Source organism: Mus pahari, chromosome 22 (genome assembly GCF_900095145.1).
Source record: "Mus pahari chromosome 22, PAHARI_EIJ_v1.1, whole genome shotgun sequence".
Classification (NCBI taxonomy): domain Eukaryota; kingdom Metazoa; phylum Chordata; class Mammalia; order Rodentia; family Muridae; genus Mus; species Mus pahari.
In genome coordinates, this window is record NC_034611.1 from 35759704 (window position 1) to 35782225 (window position 22522).

General features: G+C 36.3%; 1 protein-coding gene across 5 annotated transcripts in view; it reads left to right on the top strand.

Moving 5' to 3' along the window:
* Epha7 (EPH receptor A7) overlaps positions 1 to 22522 on the top strand; it is a 162882-nt gene that overhangs the window by 116734 nt on the left and 23626 nt on the right. For 4 of the 5 annotated variants that reach the window (XM_021222224.1, XM_021222223.2, XM_021222219.1 and 1 more), the window contains exons 6-9: positions 14215 to 14339; positions 16791 to 16974; positions 20932 to 21040; positions 21669 to 21724. In XM_021222224.1, coding sequence (XP_021077883.1) covers positions 14215 to 14339; positions 16791 to 16974; positions 20932 to 21040; positions 21669 to 21724 — 474 coding nt within the window. The remainder of the gene's footprint in view (positions 1 to 14214; positions 14340 to 16790; positions 16975 to 20931; positions 21041 to 21668; positions 21725 to 22522) is intronic. The other variant, XM_021222222.2, reaches the window with a different exon arrangement.

Consider the following 22522-nt stretch of genomic DNA (forward strand, 5'->3'; position numbering starts at 1 on the left):
TTGTACAAAATCACATTCTAAAAACAGTGAAATGATTCAGGTGTAGGGATCTTAGCAACCAATTCCTTCACTCTAAGTTTCAAGGAACCCACACAGTGGAGAGGAAAACAGATTCATTGAGTTATCCTCTGACTTCTAAACATCTGTCATGGCACAGGTGAGCCCAAGTACACATGCGCGCATGACACTAATAAATACATATAAAATTTATAATCATGGTTTCGATTAACAAACAGGAGAGAAATTGACCTCATTATAAAGCTTTAGCTAACTTTGGGATGAAATAACAGAAATAGGTTGAATTTCTATTATGTACTGTAAAGTTAGTTTTACACTTTAATTTCTTCCTTCCCTAATTATTCAGGTTATTGACAAACCTTGCTTACTTTTCAAAATCCTTACTGTCACTTCTATCATTTCTATATTAAGTATGAAGACATGAGGTTCCTAGCAGCTTAGCAATTGGGCTAAGATGCCATAATTAGTAAGTGAGAGTGTAATTCATGAACATTTTGTTCATGACTTCAAGTCCTATGAAGGCAGAAAGCACTTTCAGCCACACTAGACTGACTTGAAAGTTTGATCTTTCCACTCCAGGATTTTATCCACTTATTCAACTCGATATTCATTATATATGTTGCTCATGTGTGTGTAGCCATATGTTTATGTGTGCATTGGTGACTGGGTTCTCCGGTATGTCTTTATGTGAGGAATAAGGGACCACACAGTTCTCCAAACTGGCTAGTGGGATGCAATTCCTAGTAGTTTCAAAAAATATTTGATGCATTAATACAAACGTATTTATGGTATATTGTGATATTTTGATAAATCCATATATTGTATGGTTTTATGTATTCCCTATATTCAACAACTGTCATTTTTAAAAGTTTCATAATCCTTTTATCATTTTGAGTTATGTAGTGTGTTGTTATCAAGAGTCACATTGGTGATTATTTCTTAAAAATCAGTAGCCTGGCACCAAAATTAGCATTCCTTATATGTCTTTTTAGTGGTGGAATTATAATGTACTACTCAACTTTTTTTAAATATTTATCTTAGCTATATGATTATGTGCCTAATGTTAACTATCTTTTACCACTGGAGATTTTATATATATATATATATATATATATATATATATATATATATATATATATATTATGCATACATATATGCATATTATATAAGTATATGTGTATGTATAGCATAGGTATACATGCATACATATATAATTCATAAGTCACATAATACATATATGCATACATAGTTAATGTAAACATACATTAATCACATAATGCATACATATAAGAATTATATACCTAAGTGTATATGAGATAGACGTCTTTTAATTTCAGAAGAACTTACTTTAAAATATAGTATAAAGCACTGGCTATTCAAAATAAATTTTTAATAAATATCAACCATACAATATATGACTTTCATTTTTCATTGATAAGAACAGTTTCTAAATAAAATACAGTACACTATTGCTTTGTTTGCCATCTGTGACACATTAAAACAGAAATGAGAGATGTTTTCATAAGTCTTACCAAATTTTTCAGAGAGGGGTACCACTGGAAAATATTTATTACTGGACAAACTGGAATATGTACTCATTTGAAAGAGAAATTGAGCATGTTGGTCACTGAACAGATTAGGTGAACATCTGCAGAAAGATATTTGCAACATCAGTTATTGGGATGTGTCAGGGCTGTAGTCAGAATGTATCATTGTGAGTTTGTGTTTTTATTTCTCTACTAATAAGAAAATAAAGATCAGATTTATAATATGAATTGCCTAAATACGCATGTTGCTTTCTACTAACCTCTGAGTCTTAAAATACTAGGGCATTGTTCATAATGAGAAGCCCAGCCAGCTGTTACGGCAAGCAAGTGAGATAGTAGAATTGAACATGCAATGAACATATAAGCTTCACATCTCAGAAAACAAAGAGATGTTGCCAAAGCCTGGTCACAGTTTGTGAATAGTCTGCCAGTTTCATGGAAAGGATCTCTAAAAAGGATGTTTAACCTAAAATTAACACTGAAATGAGAAAATGAGGAAGGGTCTCTTCTTATCTACAGGACGTTCTAGTGGGATTTAAAACTATCAATCTCCCCCGCCCCCACCAAGTCCCAGTTGTATTATCATCCACGACCCATGGTCTTTAACTACACAAGTCTTAGGCAACTCTGTTGGTTCTATAGGACCATAATTTGAGTCTAAGAATACAGGAGGGGGTCGTCAGATAAAGTGCAACATCTCCCTCTTCCCAGGCAGTGATGGACAATGCTAGCTTCCTCCTTGCTATAGAGTCTTTTCTTAATTACACCTCTCCTAAATTTTTGGACCACACATTCAGCTTTATTGCCCAGCCTGGTAAATGCATAAATGAGCAATAAACAGATATCCAAGTGTACTGGAAACACAGGCTTTTCTGTCATAACTCCAAAGCACTCCACATTGTCTTACCATTTTCTGTGTGAGGAGTGTGTGTGTGATGGCTGCTAGGAGTGGCCATATTGCAACTGTAAGAGAAAGGTAATAAGAGTTATATTTGTGTCCTCTTTATCAAATATATCAACTGTCAGCAGAATGCATTTTTATGAGAAAACCTAAACTTTGACAGTTTCTTTTTTTTCTTTTTTTCTTTTTTTTTATTAGATATTTTCTTTATTTACATTTCAAATATTATCCCCTTTCCTGGTTTCCTCTCCAAAAAACCCCTATCCCCTCCCCACACCCACACCCCACTCACCAAGCCACATACTCCAGCTTCCCTGTCATGGCATTCCCCTACACTGGTGCATCATGCCTTCACAGGACCAAGGGCCTCTCTTCCCATTGATGTCTGACATTTGTCTGCTACATATCCGGTTGGTGTCATGGGTCCCTTCCTGTTTTCTCTTTGGTTGGTGGTTTTTCCCTAGGAGCTCTATTTTTGTTTTCTTATAGTCAAACAAATTCTACATCAGAGAAAGTCACATGGGGGGAGAGGGGAGGGCGAGATGAAGGGAAGGGGAAAGAGAACGCCAGGTAATAAATGTGTTCCACTCCACAGGCCACATTTCTGTGTTACAGCTTGTTAACACAGTGGCATCATAGACAGGAGGTAGAAATACATAGCCATTAGGTCAATGGGCCAACCACTGATTAATAAAAGGTGAGACTAGAGGTATTAACTTCCCAGTACTTGTCTCCGCACTGATTTTGCCCACATGTCTTTTGTGGGTGAGAGTATGTGCCATGCTTGTATGTCATATACGGTGTATACACATGCATGTATGCCAGAGAATGCAGAGGCCAGAAGAGAGTGTTTGGTGTTCTGCACTTTTGCTCTCCACTTTGTGCCTTTGACAGAGGGTCTTTCACTAAGCCCAGAACTAGTCTGGCTTCACTAACAAGTCCCAGTGACCTACTGTTTCTGACCCTGATAGTCCTGGCTTTACAGGCATGTGTGACTACAGCTGCCTTTTTATTCTAGCTTCTGGGGATTTGAACTCAGGTCCTCGAGACCTGCAAGCTAGTATTCTTACCAGTCTCCCCCAACTCATTACTCGCTATTAAGATGGTGGTACTTCTTTGCTGGCCAAAACTCATTTTGCATAAAGAAAACATTCCTTATACAATAGAAGTAATGGAGCAGGCGGAGCCACAGACAGAAGCTGATCTCTGTAGGTTTTTGGCTGGAGACGCCAGATAGTTGGGAGGATCTAATGAGGAGGGGATAGTGGGGAGAAGCTTGAGAGAAGGAGCCAGAGAAGAGGATCCACTGCGGAGGAGCAGGAGCGGAGGAGGGAGGAGGAGCGGAGGAGGTAAGAGGAGGAATGAGAGGGGGGAAGAACTGAGGAGGAGCCAGTGAGGAGAGTGCACAGAGAAGTAGCCTGTGAGATCCTAATTTCTGTTTGGTGCATCCGTATGCACCAGTAATCATTGGTTCTTAGCCATTATGTCTTCCTCTTTGAATGTTGGTTTGGCATAACTACTTCTGGTATTAAGACACATCAGAGTTCCTCATCCTTTTTTGTACACATATGATAGTTTAACAGGATTCTAGAATGAGTAGTTTGTCGGTCAGTTAAGCAGTCAGCTTCTTAAGTGAGTCTTTCTTTAGGGAGGGGATGTCCAAGATGAAAAACCATTTACTTATGAATTAATATCTGAAACAAAGCATATCCAAAATTGGTAACTTTCCCTACCTATATGTATTTGTTGCAAACTGTATTTTCCAAGTGCCCAAAAAAGTGGCTCCTGGGTATAAACAGCCACTTGAGATAATATGTATTAATCTCTTCTGAAACTAAAATATTGTATAGACAATCAACGCCATGTACCCCTGGAGGTATCACACATGGGAGGAAACTCAATGCAGTTTTTAGCTATGGCTTTCTTGGTGGAAGCTTATGCCTTGTGACACAACAGCTCTAAAGTACAAGGTACAAAAGTAAGTATGGCATATTTACCAGGCTATAGAAAACTATTTCTTTTGCACTCAGTTTTCATGATAAGTATTAAATCTAGACTGATATTGAGGACCATCCCTTAAGCTGCATGGATGTTTATATTTCCGTAAACAAATGGAACCAATTGAGATGGTGACTTTTCAACTCATCTTTCTAATTAACGTTAAAGTGGTGAGGCTGTGTCTCTTCTGAGCCCCTTGCTTTATCCTCTGCCTTTTCCTTCCGTTCCCGCCTTTCTTCCTTCTCAGTTTCTCCTGACAGAGTAATCAACATAGGCTAGGATGTGAAATTTAAATCAGATGACTCCTGTGACGATGACTGAAATAAAAAACTGATAAGCAGAAGTGAACAATACTGAAATGTTATATTTTATTTCCAGAGTATAATACAATCTTCTCTCCCTTATAAAACCTGACAACATCCTCAACTGAAAACGTTACTCTGGCCTGTAAGAGGTCATTATCAGTGTGCTTCTACATGTGTATGAGGTCCATTTGTAATTTTAGAGGGGGCTTGGGTGAGAGCCAAGGCTTTATATACTTACTGATAAAATCCATTCCGTAAATATTCTGTCTTTAAAGCAAGGCAAACTTTAATAGTTGACTCTATAAATAAGGCAGCGGGTAGCTTGAGACTCACACAAAGTTAGAAATGGAGCCAGATTTTCTGACAGGCTTATCAAAAAAGAAGCTGGTTTGGAAAATTCCTCAAGACTTTCCTCAGCACTGAAAAGTGAAATCGCTTGGTCTTTATTTTCTATACCACACACTGCATGGCATTTTTTTGAAAGGGGTGTGTCTTGATGATCTTCTCCCCACTTGAATAATTTTATTTTGTTTTTACTATAAAGGATCCATTTAAAATGACTTAAAATGTGGGCTTTAGTTTTCTATCTTACTCGCAGTGATAACTAGGTCATTTATTTGATAAAACTATAAATGTAATTATTTGCTTACCTAACAAGGTCAGTGTTTGTTATGAAAGGCAGTGGACTCACACTTGAAAATGACAATGTTAAGTTCCTGAACACACTTCAAAAGAATCGTTCTCAAACCCAGCTGTGCATCGCCGTGCCAGTGCATTCATCTACACATGTGAAAGACACCCGTGCCAGAACAGGAATTTAGAGTATCTGATATTAGAAAAGAATTATTCTGGAAGGGGGGTCCCAGACATCAGTTATCTTAATATACAAAAATAAATAAATATTTTTTTTGCTTCAAGCCAGAGTGATTTTCTATACTTAAATGTAATTCATACATACATTTCTACTACTATCTATTTGTAAACTATGGATAATTCTATTTACACCTCAGAATCCCAAGCACTCTGTGGTTAATTTTATTGCTCAAGATCACACAGCAAAGAAGCTGTGAACCCCACTGCAAAGCCAGAGGGTTGACTCTTATCCTCACTCTTCTGTCTATACTCTATACCAACATTCAAGAACCATCAGAATAATTGAGGAAATACAACATAAACATATGTGTGGTTCTTAGCAACACAAATGATATATTAGCTGGAGTAGGGGGAAATGGTGTTTTAACTAGTTGTTACTTAAGGCTACTGACCTGAGAATCATGAGCCAATCTTCAACCTGGGTGGATACTGCCTACACATTAGCTTGTATATATAAATATCTCTAGATATTATACATACAGTGCCACCGCCTCTTTGATAACTAATTTGGATGCATATTCTACTTCCAAAACATGAAGTTACAACTTATAAGGCTAAGAGCAAAAATATTTTGTTGTTTGCCTATATACTGTAGCCAAAAGATTTGCTGGCACCTGGCTTACATTGTTTCCACTGTGTTTTACAGTCTAACTATGTGTGTACATTCCTACTTTGAGTCTTTTTTTTTTTTTTGAGTTAAGATTTCCTTTATGTCTATACTATGTAGTTCAGTTGATGGAGTGCGACATGGTGTTGCATACATGTGACCTAGGATTCAGGAAGCAGGTACTGGAGGATGGGGAGTTCAAGGTCATCCTCAGCTACACAGTAGGTTTAAGACCAACCTAAGATACTTGGGACCCTGTGACAGAAATGCAGCTGATTTTTTAGAAGGCAGGAGGTCAGACTTCATTATCCATCATCTCTGTAGTCCCTAGAATTCTTTACACTATACTCTACTATTATACTATAATCACTCGTGGAAAAAATTACGTGCTGAAGTTCTGAATGAACAGTGCTCGCATCCAAAAATCAATAGGAATGTTAATGGTGATCTGCTGTGGGCCATTTTAGTGTAACAGTGAAGGGCACTTGACCAATACTGTAGTTGTTTGAAAAGACGCTGCTACTCAAAATGTCAGTATAGAACAGATAAGTAGCTTTTCTCAGAAGGAAAGCATTCAAGGAAGCTGTATAGAAAAATAAATGCTTCTTTCACCAAGAAATCTTGCTAAGAAAAAAAAAAATATCGGTTAAGCAACACACAAAGAGGGACTTATGGTACGGCCAGTGTATATCTGACACAAGCTTTCTCAGCAAAGTATGGAAACTGCCCTTGAGTTGTCAGGCTCTGCCTTACAGGGCACCTGCTCTAGAATGCTTTGAAGAAGAACTACTTTAGTCCTTGTCTCCTTTTACAACAGTAATGCTAAGTGTATCTTGACACTTGGCTCATCTCATCTCTAGATCATAGAGCCCCATCCACCACTTTCCACCTGTAAAGAGGAGAAGACTCTAAAACAGTACAGAAAAAAAATTCATTCTCCTTAGAAAATTTGTATTAACTAAGTGATATTTGGGCAGTTTTATTCATCTGAATCTATTACTATTATTTTTTTTATTTTTATTACTATTATTTTTATCTATTTTGGTAGGAGTTTCTCATGCTCATGAGTGAGGACATGGGCCAATAAATGTGGCATCTTTGTGTATGAATGACAACAGCTGATAAAAGGTACGGGCAGGTCTACACATGATAAATGACTCAGCTTCTGAAGGGCTGCAGAAAGAAACATCACGATTCTCAAACAGTCATGAAAATGACAGCCTGCAGATTTTTTAAATACTCCATATATTTGGGCTTACTTTGACTAAAGATTTAACAAAGATATCTTTTAAAACACAGAATGTCAGGCAGAGAGTTTCAATTTTACTTTTGGGCTTTTAAAGTGCTGTAGTGTATGTGTGCCCTTGCCATTTTAAAAGGGATGATTTTTTTTTTTAATCTCTACTTGATCTACCTTCTTCAGGTACCATCAGGTTTTACAAGCATTTATTGATTGATTGATTGATTGATTGATTGATTGATTGCATGGTTTTACGAGCATTTATTTGTTTATTTGTTTATGTATTTATTTATTTATTCATTGCATGGCTTATACCCACAGTGTTTCCACAGCCCCTTTTTAGCTTCTTACTCACTGGGGACAGAACCTCTGTTATAAATGAGTTAAAAGGAAAAAGGACATTTTGGCTCATGGTTTTGGGTGTTCTGCCCTCATCATGGTCATCTCTGTTGATTCTGTGCTTGTGGAGAGGCACAGAATTATGGTGGATGAAGCATGTGACTGAGGATTCTGCCACCAGTGCAGACAGGAAGCAAAAAAGATGGTGGGGGAGGCTGGGAGTGGGGATGGGAGGAGGGAGGAGGGTGGGAGGGCGGGAAGGAAGGAAAGGAGAGAAAGACAGAAAGAAAGACAGAACAAAGACAGAAAAAAAGGCCAGGACTAGGTGCTGCTTCAAAAGTGACCCACTTCTTCTAGAGATGCCCCAGTATATAAAGTTTCCAGCACCTTCAGGAACACATGGGAACTCTAATTATGCTTCTACTGCCTACTTCTCTCGGGAGATGAAGTACCCTGAATTATTCGTCAGGTAGGGGCAAAAAGGAGAACTAGGACTGGAAAGCATACTCTTACCTGGTGGCTGCCTCTTTCTCATAAGCTTCATGGTGTCTATATTACTCCACTAATTCATAATAAAGCAGAAATAACAATATCTCTCTACCTTGTAGTGTTATAAGATGCAAAACATAGTTCAAAATGAAAACCCTAAGGATTATATGGATGTGTGTAACATATGAACAAAGAATTTCCCAAGTTCCTAAAGATCATCTAAAAGTCCTTTCTACACTAGTAAATGTCAAACAAATGTTGGTTGACAGCAGCTAGACTAGTTTAAAGAAATGGCTCCTGATTTGAAAAGCTAGATAACTCCTCTCATAGAGGTCCTCAACCTCTCCCCCATTTTCCTGGGAGGCTGTTTCCTTATTCTTCTTCGGGGAATAAGGCTTAGTGAGGAGGACGTCTCACTAAAGAAAGTTGCCTGATTGACACCTGCTGTATTCAGAAGTTTAAATCCAGAAGATTTTTTGTGAAGATTAAAAATGACCAGGAATTACACATTAACTTTTTACCAGCCGATGCTTTTATAGTCCTTCCTTAGAGATTGGCAGGATCACATCTTTGGGAATTCTGCCAGCAGGAGTCCCCACAACTCACCACACTGACCCTGACCCACTTTTCTGAGATGTTTTACTGTAAAGGTCAGTCATTTAAGACTAGTTCCACATCTATACAGTAGTTGGCAATTACCTAGGGATTCTAGAGAAGAAAATTTAATTCTCATTGATATATTAGCAGATCATTTCTGTAATTATTGCTCTAAAGACGTGTAGTTCTGATCAATCTCTGCAGCAGGCATTGACCAGGTCTGAAAATCGTCTGCCTTAGCTTCTGCATGCACTCAGGGAGGTGTCTAACCAGAACACAGTTCTTCCCGGCTTTGTCGAGTAAACATAACACTCACTTTTTCGTGAAACTTCATGTTGAAATGATGGCTCCTGTGAAAAAATATCATCTCATCTCACTTCCGACTGATTTTTTTTTTTTTCCGGCTACTTGTTACACAATGACATTGGTTTATTTTAGCCTAAAAGCACCCGTCCCTCCACCCAGGTAATTCACAGACTGTCTTACACACTGTGATCTTGATTGCTGCCAACTCAACTGTCTTTAATCTTTTTTTATGAGTTAAAATATTTTAGTGACTGTATATAATGTGCTATTAACCCTTCCTAAGCAGTTAAAGCTCAGTGCTTAGTAAGATCAAGTTTTGACATTGTATACATACACCTACTTGTCCCAGAAATCAATTTGCTATATACACAATACAATGTTGGAACATTATACTTAGGCACTAGTCCTCTGTAAGTGAAGTAAATTGTATGTGTTTTTGTTTGTTTTAAAATGTGATAACAAATACTGTTAGGGAATAGGAAGAAAGCTAAATATAATATAATGAAATACTAAGGTAGGAGGACGCATGGATCTTTCACTTCAAAAGATGCTTAAAATTAAATTGTGAATTTACAATGTGTACTGACAAAAGTGTTTAGTGAAAGAAAATTATTGTGTTATTCTACAATATTATAGTACACAGAGTTCTAAAGAACCTTCACTTCTCCGTTTTGAATCATCTAATGGAAACTTACAAATGCCAAAAGAATTAGCAAGTATGTACGCATGCCTATAGGTCATTTCATACTTGTTGATTAATCTTTCTTCATTGCCCTGCTAGAAGTATTGATATATGTCTACTCCATTCCTTGAAATAAAGTTAGAAAATATGTCTAGATAATATGATGAGCTCTAAAAATAAAGTACTTTTAAAAATCCAAAACAGAAAAGAAATTCAAGAGTTTCACTAAAGTTCTTCCACGCACATACAAAGTTTCTTCCTCTTGTGGAGTGGAATGTCTCCCTATAAAATGTTGGGCTGGGGGCTTACGTTCAAAATTATTTACAGTACATTTCATGGCAGTATCTGACGGGGCACATCATGATATTTGAAATCACTACCTTGGTCTCTAGGTATTAAAAAGGGAAGTGCACAAACTTTCTTTACTATTGCCGTGATAAGAAATTACCCTAAAATGAGTAACCTAAGGCCATTTGTTTTATAACCAATGTTTGTTGAGTTAGAATTCTGAAGGAGTTTCCTTCAGCTCAGTCCTTTTTTCCTCACAGTTTCATCAGGCTATAAGCTGTTCTGGGCTAGCCTGCCTGCCTGCCTGCCTCTTTCTCTTTTCCTTCCTTCTTTCCTTTTATTTTCTGCTCATAGATTTGTAATTTGGGAAGCTTTAGGAGAAAAAAATCCATGCTCATTCAATTCTTTGATGCTTCATAACAGACTGAAGTATGCTGCTGTCAGCCAGGGTCCCCCTCCACATCTTCTTGTATTTCCCACAAATGGTGTACTGTCTTCCATCAACACAAATCACCGACCCTACCTGGACCGTCTTTCCATATTAAAGTCTCTAGTTTTTCTTTCATCTTCAGTGTCCTGTGTGCTGTCACCATACCTCCTACTGTGTTTTCAAGTAATTTTTTTCTCTACTCCACAGAGAATAATTTCTCTATCCATGCATGTGCATACACATACACACACACACACGCACACGCACACGCGCACATACACACACACACAAATAGGCGTGCTTAGTATTTTTGCAAGACAAAAATGAAGGCCTTGTTCTGTATTCTAAATGTGACTTTGAAATTGAATCAGAAGTTAAGATAAAAGATTATTTTTGTCTGTGTAGAAGTTCAAACTTGATCTTACCAGATGACCAAACACATATTTTTCAGCCTTATTTTACTTTGAATTTCTGGATTCATAAAAATTACCAACTTCGTTATCATGCTATTGAGATTTACTATTTATCTATGGAAATCATGCCTTAATTCCCTAAGATCCTATGTTAATTATCATTTAGTATAGATTCCAAATACAGGTAACAGTCTACTATATGGCTTGGTATTGCATGGTGTATTTTTTTATATCTCTCCCATGCTTCAGAAGAATTTTCGAAAACCAAGAAAATTATATCCTTTCCCTAGTTCAAATTGTCCTATATGAATATTTCTGTACATATAGGTGGGAAATGTACTTGTTAATCATTCAATACAAACTCGACTAAAAGTTTTTAGATAGCATCACCATATTAATACTTTTTAACAAATATTTCCAAGTTCATGTTATTGCTTATTAGTTTCACATCAGTTCCAATTGAATTATATATTGATTTCATTTTAATAAGTATGGACAGTATAAATTAGTGTCATATCACGCAATTGGTTGTTAAATGTTATGTAATTTCATTTTAGACTTCATTTTCAGAAATGAACCATGGGTTATAATTAACTGAGCATTTGGCGTGAGTAGATATACTGTGTGTTTCAGAAAGTAGATTAGATATGACAAGGTAACCACAGAGTGCATTGTGTTTTCGCATCAGCTCACCTATGACTCTCTTATATCTATTACTTGGTGAACTGACCTCGGAATCTGACTAGTTCAGAGTTATCTGTGTTTATAGATGGTATACTTTGGCAGTGCCTATCTTCTAAGCTTAAAATAGTAGAACTTGAGGAAAATATCAGTTTTTCTGAACCAAAGCCTTGTATTTGAAGGGCCTTTCTTTTGCCTGGCTCACTCTTCGCAAGCATCAGTTGCTAATAGTTCTGTCTATGCACTCTGAAAGCGTGTGCCTGGATATACTGGCCGCAGAGGGTTTAAAGTCAGGTAGGTGTGCAAAAAGATCAGTGGGCATGGCTTCCTGTGCAAAAGCTGAGACATTTGTTGTGGCACGGTGCACCATTCGTGCAATAGGGCGGCTTTCAAAATATTACACATTTCCAAGGGTTTTTGGCACCCTTTTCTCCCATATCATCAATTATCATGATTATATCTGTAAAAGTTCTTTTACAGTTTCAAGTAGCGAGTGTAATTTTAGTGTAACTTTCAAAACTCAAGTCTTGTTTTACAGTAGAGCTTGCTCTCTGTGGCAGGAACTAAGCAAGGTGTATTTATAGCCCACATTTTCTCCAGAGCACTGAGAATCCAAGACTTCCTGTGTCTGCAACTAAGAAGAGCTTGAGCAGTCACTGAAAACTATAGTGTGTGTAATACACGCTATTGAAAGTAGCCAGAGCAAGGCGGGGGGAGGGTATAGGGGGCTTTGGGGATAGCATTTGAAATGTAAATGAAGAAAATATCTAATAAAAAATTGACTGTATATATTTTTTTAAAAAGTAGACAGAAGTCTTAAATGTGTTTAAACAACGTCACCCATTCCTTCCCAACTTGATTTCACATGGCATACCTAAATTATATGCTATCACACAGCAGCAGTCCAGGTGAGCGTTTGCAGCTCTTTGCAGTCTTTCCACCTGGGCCGTGTTCTAGGTTTAAGAGCAAATGAGACTTTTGGAAACTGCCAAATGCAACGTAACCTTCTTGTTGGTTGGTGTTTACGCTTCCTGAGGCCACGGAGGCCACTCACACATCTCACTTCGGGAGCTGGTCTAACCCTGGCCATCCTCGGTTTATAGCTAGGTTTTCATAACTGCTGCAAAGGGATAAATGTTGTTGAAAACGGGTTTCTGATTGCAAATTTGTTTCATTGCTAATGTACCAGATATGCATTTACCTGTAAATACAGTCTACGGAAAACCTCACCTGAATTTTCATTATGCGAAAGATATTCCACTTAATCTGCCTAGTTATTTTTTTTTATTATTAATGTGGGCAAAAATGGCAGTCATGAATATTCCTTGCCTTTCCTTCAAAGCCGCAAAACATAGAATATGTGCAAAATGTGTTTTCCAGACATTGATGCAAGAAAGTTTTATGAAGTAGAAGAAACAAAAAGCCACAGGGATAAACATCAGAAATTTGCTTAAATGGCTTTGGTCCTGTATAATTGCTTTTCTGTCAGCAGGATTATTAACAATTTCGGACATCTGAAAATTAAATTAACAGCCCGAAAATATTTTACAGAATGAGATAGAGCATGATCCATGAAACATAATGACCCCACTGAAACTCAGCCAAGTCGGCGCAGCTACTCACTTAGGCAGAGGAGACGGACTTGTAAATCATCACCAAGCAAATTGGACAGAGCAAATTAGCTTACTGAATTCCAAAGCCTTGGCTACCAGAAAGAGGATATGCCACTAATTAGAAAGAAGGAACTCAACGCATACTATTATCAGCAAAGAAAGAGAAAGCAACACTTTAGCTTTGAACTGCCTCCATAGAGGCTCACAAGTCAGGGATACAGGGGTGCATTACGTATGTCAGGGTATAAAGCCGACCGTATTCCATTCCCAGCTTGACATGGGAGAAGTTGCACACACTCTAGCGTGTTCCCCTAATGAAGTGTAAAACTTCTCACCAAGGTTAGTTGCTATTCATTCAGAATACATATATGGGGACTGAAATATATATGCAGAACCATATACACAGATGAAACATAAAACCATTTTAAAGTGCGTACCCTTTAAGTGAAGATTCTACTTCATGAACTTTTATTTTTCTCTACAGTATTCCGATTTTTATTTCGTTTGAAAAGTGTATTTTTGTTTTGTGTAAAATAAATATTTGGACTCGGTTTATCACTGGAGATTAATCTGAAATCATATTTTCTAGCCTTAATTAGCATTCATTTGCTTAATTGTCATCCTCAGCCCCATGATTTTCGTTTTTCAGCAACTTGAACAATGCTATCTTCTGCTGTTTGCACTTTCATTTAAATTTCTATTAAGGTTTATGAACAGTAATAAGGTCCTGTTTGAATATTCATTAGCTTTTGAATTGTGAGCTATGAAAAGGTGCTTTCTTTTACCTTAATGAAACTGGCACAGCATGGGACTGATCAGTTGTGACATTTGATTTGAGGCACCCGGTGAATTCTCTCATTGTTTATTGACACATCTTGTCCAAACAGCTCCCTCGCAAGTGAGTGGAGTCATGAAGGAACGAGTATTGCAGCGGAGTGTGGAGCTTTCCTGGCAGGAACCGGAGCATCCCAATGGAGTCATCACGGAATATGAAATCAAGTATTATGAGAAAGTAAGTGTGAGAGAGCTGTGGTGCGAACAGTGCGGTGCCTGACACCATCCAACTGCGCTGCTGCATGCAGTACTGGGCATCCGCTACAATTCGGAGCTACTTCAGCATCAGTACTTACTATTAATAGCCATCACCACTGTCTCTGGTTTAGGATTGCGACCAGTAGCTCTATTGGTTAACTTTCTGTGTCACACAAGTGAGAATATTGGACTTGTAGCGGATTTCTTCAGTTTTGTTTTGTTTTGTTTTGTTTTTTAATTATTCTATAAAGAGTGCTTTGATGACACAGAAACTAATCAATCCAATACATTTTGAACAGTGTCCCTTTCAGTTGATTTGTGAGCTTAATGACACTTTAATTTAGGGATTTCATAGGACCAGTGTTTTCAAATACTGTTGTAATAGATGATGATATTGTGTGTAATATGTATATAATATCCTCCAGCAATGAGATTGTGTTGTTATTCCATTCCTTAGATTCTCTAGCATAAATACAGAATTATTATGCCTTATGCCTCTCCTTCTATAGAAAGTCTAAAACTCATGTGGTGCTCCTTTTTAAACTCTCCATGGAATGACCAAATATTAATAGAAAGAATCTGTCCATATGAATCTATTCATCCATGTCTTGTTTAGAAAGGATGAAACTATCAACCTTATTTACTGACACTTATGTGAGTTTTACCACTGAGAAACACATCACTCAACTTAAAATGCAGAAACTACCATTAGTAAACAGTATGACCATAATTGTAATAAATTATACCATTTAACAGAGTTAGGTGAATGCTCCAGTACATCGAACTACTTCACTATTTAGACACGGTTATAAAAATAAATCCTAATATTTTGGCAAAATTTGGGTATGATCAACTTCATTAAAATGTGTACAATTCAAGGCAATGGCACTCCACACCAGGTAAGGAAAACCAATATGGGAAGTGTCAGTGCTCACGTTAAAATACCTTGGCTTATGATTTTCATTCTGATTTGGTTTCTTCTGGTTCCCAGCTGCATTTTTATGCCTCAGCTTTGTAACAAAAAGCACATTTCTTATCCCATCAAATGTGCTTAAAGGGGATCATTGTTTTTAACGCTGCTTTTGTTATGTCTGTTACACCGTAATCCCTAATAGTTATGGTCCTTCCAGAAATTGGCAGAATTTAAAGTCAATAAAGCACATTTTACAGTACAATGTGGCAGAGTTTCTCACAGGGAATCTGCAATCTTTTGCAAATCTTTACTCTGAAATAAGTGCATTCAAATTGCTGGGGTTTATTTGCATGAAAGAAACAGAATATATTTACAGCCAGTAATGTGGAAAATAGGCAGTTATTGGAATGCAGCATTGGAATGGCCGAGCTGTGTCGAGTGAAGACACAGGACCTGTGTGCGTTGTTGCTCACTGACTGTGAATCTCTCTAGCTCTGCTCAGATATACTTCAACTGTCTATGATTACATATATCATCTTTATAAATGGTTATGCAGATGGCTATCATGAATCATCTCAATAAAGTTAGTCTGAGTTTTATTTCCACTTTTAGAATTATCAATGTAAAGATAAATAAATCAAGGTGGTATTTCAGATTTTAGTAAATAATTTTGACACTGGTACTTTACAGAAGTAATAAAGTATGTAAAACTGTATGTTTAAAAACATATAATTTTTTCAACTTGTCTTCATAAATAGCCTTAAAAAATCACATCAAATGAAAATTCAGCTGTTACTCTTTTAAAACATTGTTTTCAAGAGTTTTTATATGCTTGAATTTTCATATTTAATTAATTCTTAAGGTTGTCTCATAAATATATAAAATGTCATATATGTATATAAAATGTGCTTAACACTTATGAGATTTCAAAAGCTATATATACATATAGTTATAATTTAGATATGTATATATATTAAGATATATAATATATAGTTATAATTTACAAATTGTACTAGGTACTGTTCTGTGGATGTAGTTTCCTTCCTTTTTATTGAGAGTAACTGACATGTCACTATTTTTGTAGTGTTTAGCTGAATTTCCTAATTTGATAAGTTGCTTGATTTTTTTTTTTTAGTACATGAATTTTGTCATCTAAATATCACTCAGAAAAAATTTTGAAAAAGCTAGATTGCTATATGAAGTCCGGTCCTAAGCCAGCAGTTTCCCAGATGTACCTACATTTTAGTTAATAGAGAAATGTGGAAAACTTGTGGCTGTTATGCCCTGTCCCAACCCTGCAAAAGCCCAAACATTGTAATCACCTTAATGAAATTACTTCTCTTTGAAATGTATACAACAAAGGCATATTTTCATTGTATTTTATTTTATCTCAGAAACAGTCTCACAGTGTTCCAGAAGGTTCAGTGTCGCCTCTGTCAAGCAAAAGCAATGTAGTACATTAAAAGCAATGACCAGAATCAACTGCCAAATAAATTTTCCCTGTAACTATCATTGCAGGATCAACGAGAAAGGACGTATTCAACACTCAAAACCAAGTCCACCTCCGCCTCCATTAATAATCTGAAACCGGGAACAGTGTATGTTTTTCAGATCCGGGCGTTCACTGCTGCTGGTTATGGGAACTACAGCCCTAGGCTTGATGTTGCCACACTTGAGGAAGCTTCAGGTAAAATGTTTGAAGGTAATTACAATCTTTGGTTCAGATTCTTCACTTTATAAATGGTTCTGGGTTTGAGGTTTCTTTTTCCCTTTTTTTATTGAGGGTGATGATTTTGCATCAAAAATAATTTTTGTATCTAAATATAAATATACATGAACATAATGGAACATAAAGGCCACTCATCAAAGTAATTATTAAATATATCTCTATTCAACAATGTTCAAACGTTCTATTAGTCTTTTAAGTATACACTGTATTTATTTATTAAAAATGGAAATAGGAAATACATGTAGTGTTTTTGTGTTCAGTTTGTGTGTTGACATAAGGCATTGTGGTTACTCGAAGTGTGTGCATCAAGTAGACACCTTTACATAAAGACCCCAAAAGGGTGACTTGATAGATAATAGTTTTCTATTCATAGTTTTGATTTAATCAAAGCTCTATGCTTCTAGCAATGGTCTCCAAGATTGAGGATATGGAAAGATCTCAAAAACTTATGTCTCTTTTATTTGGACTCTCTCTTTCTCTCTCTCTCTCTCTTTTAACTTTTGTTATGAATCATTTCAGTTATAGAGAATATGAAATATAAATGAATATCCTGGAACCCTGTACTCATCCTAAAAATATAACAGACTCAGTGAGTTTTAAGCCCCTTTAGCAATTGTTCATGGTTCACAATGGCTATGATATATGTCACATATAAACCATTACAGCTTAAGAAGTAAGTTTCTTCTCAGACTGTACTCAGGGAACTGGGAGAAGAGCTGATGGTCATTCTTCAGCTGACCTAAGACCTTGGTGTTTTTCCACATTTAGGAGTTCTTAACTCCTCCTGGTGTGACTGCTTAGACACCAGGTTTACCCTGTGGTTTTTTCTTGTTGTCCTTTGTCATTCTAGTATTCCACTAAAACTTTTTTTAACAAAAGTGAATGGAAACCATGATATCACTTTCTTCCTTTGGCTTTCAGAAAGCTTCTAAAGTAACAAAGCTTTGATCAGGATTATTTTGACTTCAGAAAAAATTATCACTTTCAAATGAGAGAATAAATTGATAAATATAAATTGCTTTGTATAAATTGAGGCTTGGTAAATTTGCTAGCCATAATATCTTCTTAAAAATATGATTATGTTTTAAAATATATAACAAAACATGTATATTAAATGAATAAGAACCATCCATTATTTGTAGAGAATTGTACATGTAAAAGTATCAGGTGAAAAAAAAAAAAGTCACCAGAATGTGGTACTATGTGTTGGATGCTGTTTAGTTTTGGCAGTATCATTTATTCTGGAATATAGAATAGCAAAATTAAGAATATCTACATTTACTAGCTCCAAAAAATTTGTAAATTTAGACAAAGGATTTATTTATTGAACTTGAACATTAATTAATATCATTTTCACTATTTTAATGGAAGTAACTAAGACTTCAAAAGTAAGGTGAAGTGTCAGATACTGCGTAGTCATGTGAAATTAATGTTAAAAAGGTATTTTATATTAGAAACCTTATGGTAATTTTTATTATTATGATATCCTCTTCCATTAAGATAAAAAATTGAAGAAAGAATTTGACTTGTCAGTGCCCACTGTACTGTTTGCTGCATAGAAATCACTCAATGAATAAGAAATGCCCAGATCACACCCACCTGGACTAGGTTATCAGGATAGATCAGTGCTCTGAGATAGGTGTGAGAAATCTCTCCTTGGTGCATCCATGTGTTATTCCAGATGAGCTCGTCCGTCCCTAAATGCTGGGACAGTAGTTTCCAAATTAAATGCATTATGTATTTTTTTTTTATTAAATTAAATCTCTACATACAAAATAGTGTGGATAGTGCATAGTTTGAAGTTTTTAAAGGTCTCATTATTTAGCCAAATCATTCTCAGCAGTTTCTTTTTCTTAGAGACACTTTTATCCTCTATTGAGGACCCCCTCAAAATGTTGGGTTTATGTTAAAACACCATAATAATCTCACCTCGTTTAGCCATTAGTGTGATGTCATGAGGTCACTGAGCTTCTGAAAAATTTGATACCGCATTCATAAGCAAATGAAAGTGTAAATAAATAACAGTATATTCATATTAGGGGAAAATAATGCTGGTCTTTCAGATTTCCTGGAAAGCTCTCAAGGGCTCTCAGGGATGCCTAGTCTAGTCCCTGTGAGGTCCGCTGACTCAGCATGTGTCCTACTCTAAGGATTAAGTGCACACAGAGATGTGAGGAATTTTAAGTGACCCCAATCTAAGCTTAGTGAAAGGGTATGGCAAGTTTATAAATTCTGGCCATATGGTTGACTCTAGCAGAAGTCACAGTGCACTATTACCACTCAAGAAAGGGTGATGTGCTGTGCTCAGAAGCAAGACAGAAGGACAGAGTCTCTCCCTCAAAGAGGTCACTTAGACACTGTTCACAAACGGAAATTAAGAGACTATACCATTGCAAATTACTGGCTTTGCAGTTGTTAAAAGGTGGTCTTCTGATTATGGCCTCAATAGTTCCACCTGAAATGGTCTACCCTTGGCAAGGGTAAACCATTAAGGGTGAAATATTAGTGATACAGGTCAACTATTGAAAGACTAAGGTTTGGCACTAAGTAACCACATGTGAATAAACATTCATAAATGTTCAGCTGAGCTCAGTGTTTCCGTTGGAGTGCTGCCTGAAAGGCTAAGGGAAGAACTGAGCCTTAGACAAGCAGGGAATAGACCCCTTGGGATTGCTGAATACAAAGCATTTCTACACTTGGGTGCATAATTGTTTCCTTTCCAGTGAGAATTATTTCACTCTGTATCTTCTCTGTGTATGTAAAAAGCCAGATAGAGATGCAAAGAAGCAAACAGATAAATTAAGGAGGAAAACAACTAAACTAAAAGTAGTGCTTTCTTAGTCATATGTGTATTAGACTCTAGCTCAGCCTTTAGAACTTTAAGGTCATTTAACTAAAAAAAAAAAAATCTTTTCTTTGTTTAATTCTCTCTAGAGGCAGATCACCAGGTGACAAATTAAGGAGAGTGTTTAATACACACAATCAGAAATTGTATGACTAGTTATCTCTGTAGTTTTCCTGTATAATATAGCAGCTTTCTCTTTAGGGAAGTTCTCAGATGGCGACAACATGGGTAAAACAGACCAAATCATTTTAGGTGCTACTGGCTGAGGCAAGTTAGTTCTGCATATATAATATCTTCTGCTCTAGAGACCCAGTCCCTTGCCACCAATAAGAAAGAGTAATGTTTTCCATCGCTCCTTGTATGAAAGATTATAGTTGTTGACTACTTTAGAAGTAGGCAAATTATATTGATTTGAGTTTATATGTTACACATTTGTAACTGGGTAATTTTTTAATGTAAATTTTCATTGTATGTTGTTTCTGTCTGTCTGTCTATCTATCTATCTATCTATCTATCTATCTATCTATCTATCTATCTATCTATCTTTCTATCATCATCATCTATCTTGGTAATGATAATGCAATGACATAAATAAGACATAACAATAATACAGAGTTGGGAGTGATAGGTTCATGTTTCTTGAAACATCCTGAGTCACACGCGCTTTAGGGGAGAGACTCATGGACTACTCCGCATAGAGACTGTAGAGACCAGCTGAACAGCTGTTAATGATCTTAGGAGAATCATTAGTATGTATAGGAAAGACTACAATTCAATAATTGTAAGATATTTTTTAACTGGTTGGAAAGGTTTGCTTATCATAAATATATTGCCTGTCTAATTTTGCCACTTCCTTAAAATCCACAAATAGCCATTTGTGTACATTTATATTGTTACTCAAAATGAATTTGCTTGAAATTCAAAATAAAGTAAATGATCTGAATTGTTTCCTATTCAGGCTATCATGTTCCTCCTAGCAGTGGGTGGATCTGAGCCTCTGATGTTCCTCCTAGCAGTGGGTGGGTCTGAGCCTCTGATGTTCCTCCTAGCAGTGGGTGGTCTGAGCCTCTGTTTTCTGTTTGTAGCGACAGCAGTCTCCAGTGAACAGAATCCTGTCATCGTAATCGCTGTAGTGGCTGTAGCAGGGACCATCATCTTGGTGTTCATGGTGTTCGGCTTCATCATTGGAAGAAGGTAAAGCAAAGATTCGTCTAGTAGTTGATATAAATTATGTTGATTTCCCAAAAGTGCCAACCATTCATTCTATTAGAACGTCAATAACAAATGTGAGTACTTCTTTTCTGATATAAATATTAAATGTCAGTTCATTGCTTTTATTTTCCCCAAATCAATGTGCATTCTGAATTTGATCACTGCACCAGTGTAAAGTGAATGATTGCTACAATTAATATTAGGTGAATGTATATTTGTTACCTTCAGTTATTTTCATAATAAATACAAAAGAAACCTAGAGGAAAAATTTATTCTTTTGGCTGTGTTTTTCAACTTTTGTGAAAACCATTTAAGATTTGTATGCTTGTCTAGTAAAAATATAAAAATGAATATTAACTGATAAATCTAACACTATAAACCTTTCCTGTTGTCTAGTTTTATACATAGATGCCATTTTCTGTGAATATTTTGATCATATATGTTGACATGTGAAAATCAAGTAGTTTATAATTGTGGGTATAATGTATTTGTGTTTATTTAAACCTCTAGCTAGCATGTTGATACATAGCAGTGGTCTTGATGTTGCAATCTAATCCATGAGACAAGATCAGCCTGTAAACGTTCCACAAATTTACTTTTGTCCCTCCAGGCACTGTGGTTATAGCAAGGCCGACCAAGAAGGGGATGAAGAACTCTACTTTCATTGTAAGTGTTTGGCTTTTTCTTTCTTTCAGTATACTGAGATTCAAACAGAATAATGATTGTTCCTATGGGCATGAATGGATCCCAAATGCATCATGCTTGAAGTTCTGCAATGAGCTCAAAATGTAACAGTCACATTACTTCAGAATATTCAAGTGCTTTCACATCACAGATTTTGCCTTTTGCAAACCCTGCCCTGCCCATGCGTTCTCTTCACTACAGTAGTGAGTCATTAAATGCATTAAATGCAGGACTTCCCTCTTTTCTAGTAAGGGGTGTCAATGGAAATGACGATAGGCCCATTCTCCCACCCAGTGAGTGATGCTTACAAGAATCACACAGCACAGGAAACTAATATGAACTAGTACAGAGAGATCTGTCATGGGAAATAAATAGTATAACGTTAGTTTCCAGTCCTCTGATGCTTTCCTAGGAATGTGAGCTACCTGGTTCTTAAAAGCTCATGGTAGAAATCAACTCCAAAGGAGGCCTATCAATCCAAAGAAAATAGGAGTGCATCTGAATTACTTTTCTTGCAAAATGAATGGCAAGTGGAAATGAAGGTTTTGAGAATAAATGTTGATAGTTTTACAGATGAAATAAAAGCCTCAGACTCAAATTATTTCAGTTCTGTAATTAATGACAATCGAAACCAAGCATATTATTCCTAGTTTTAAGTCATGAAAATATGAAATCTGAGTGTATTTATTATTTTTAATTGCTATACCTTTTATGACATTTTTGTTGCATAAATAAAATTCCTAAAATAATATAATAACTAATTATTACCTAATTGGCCAC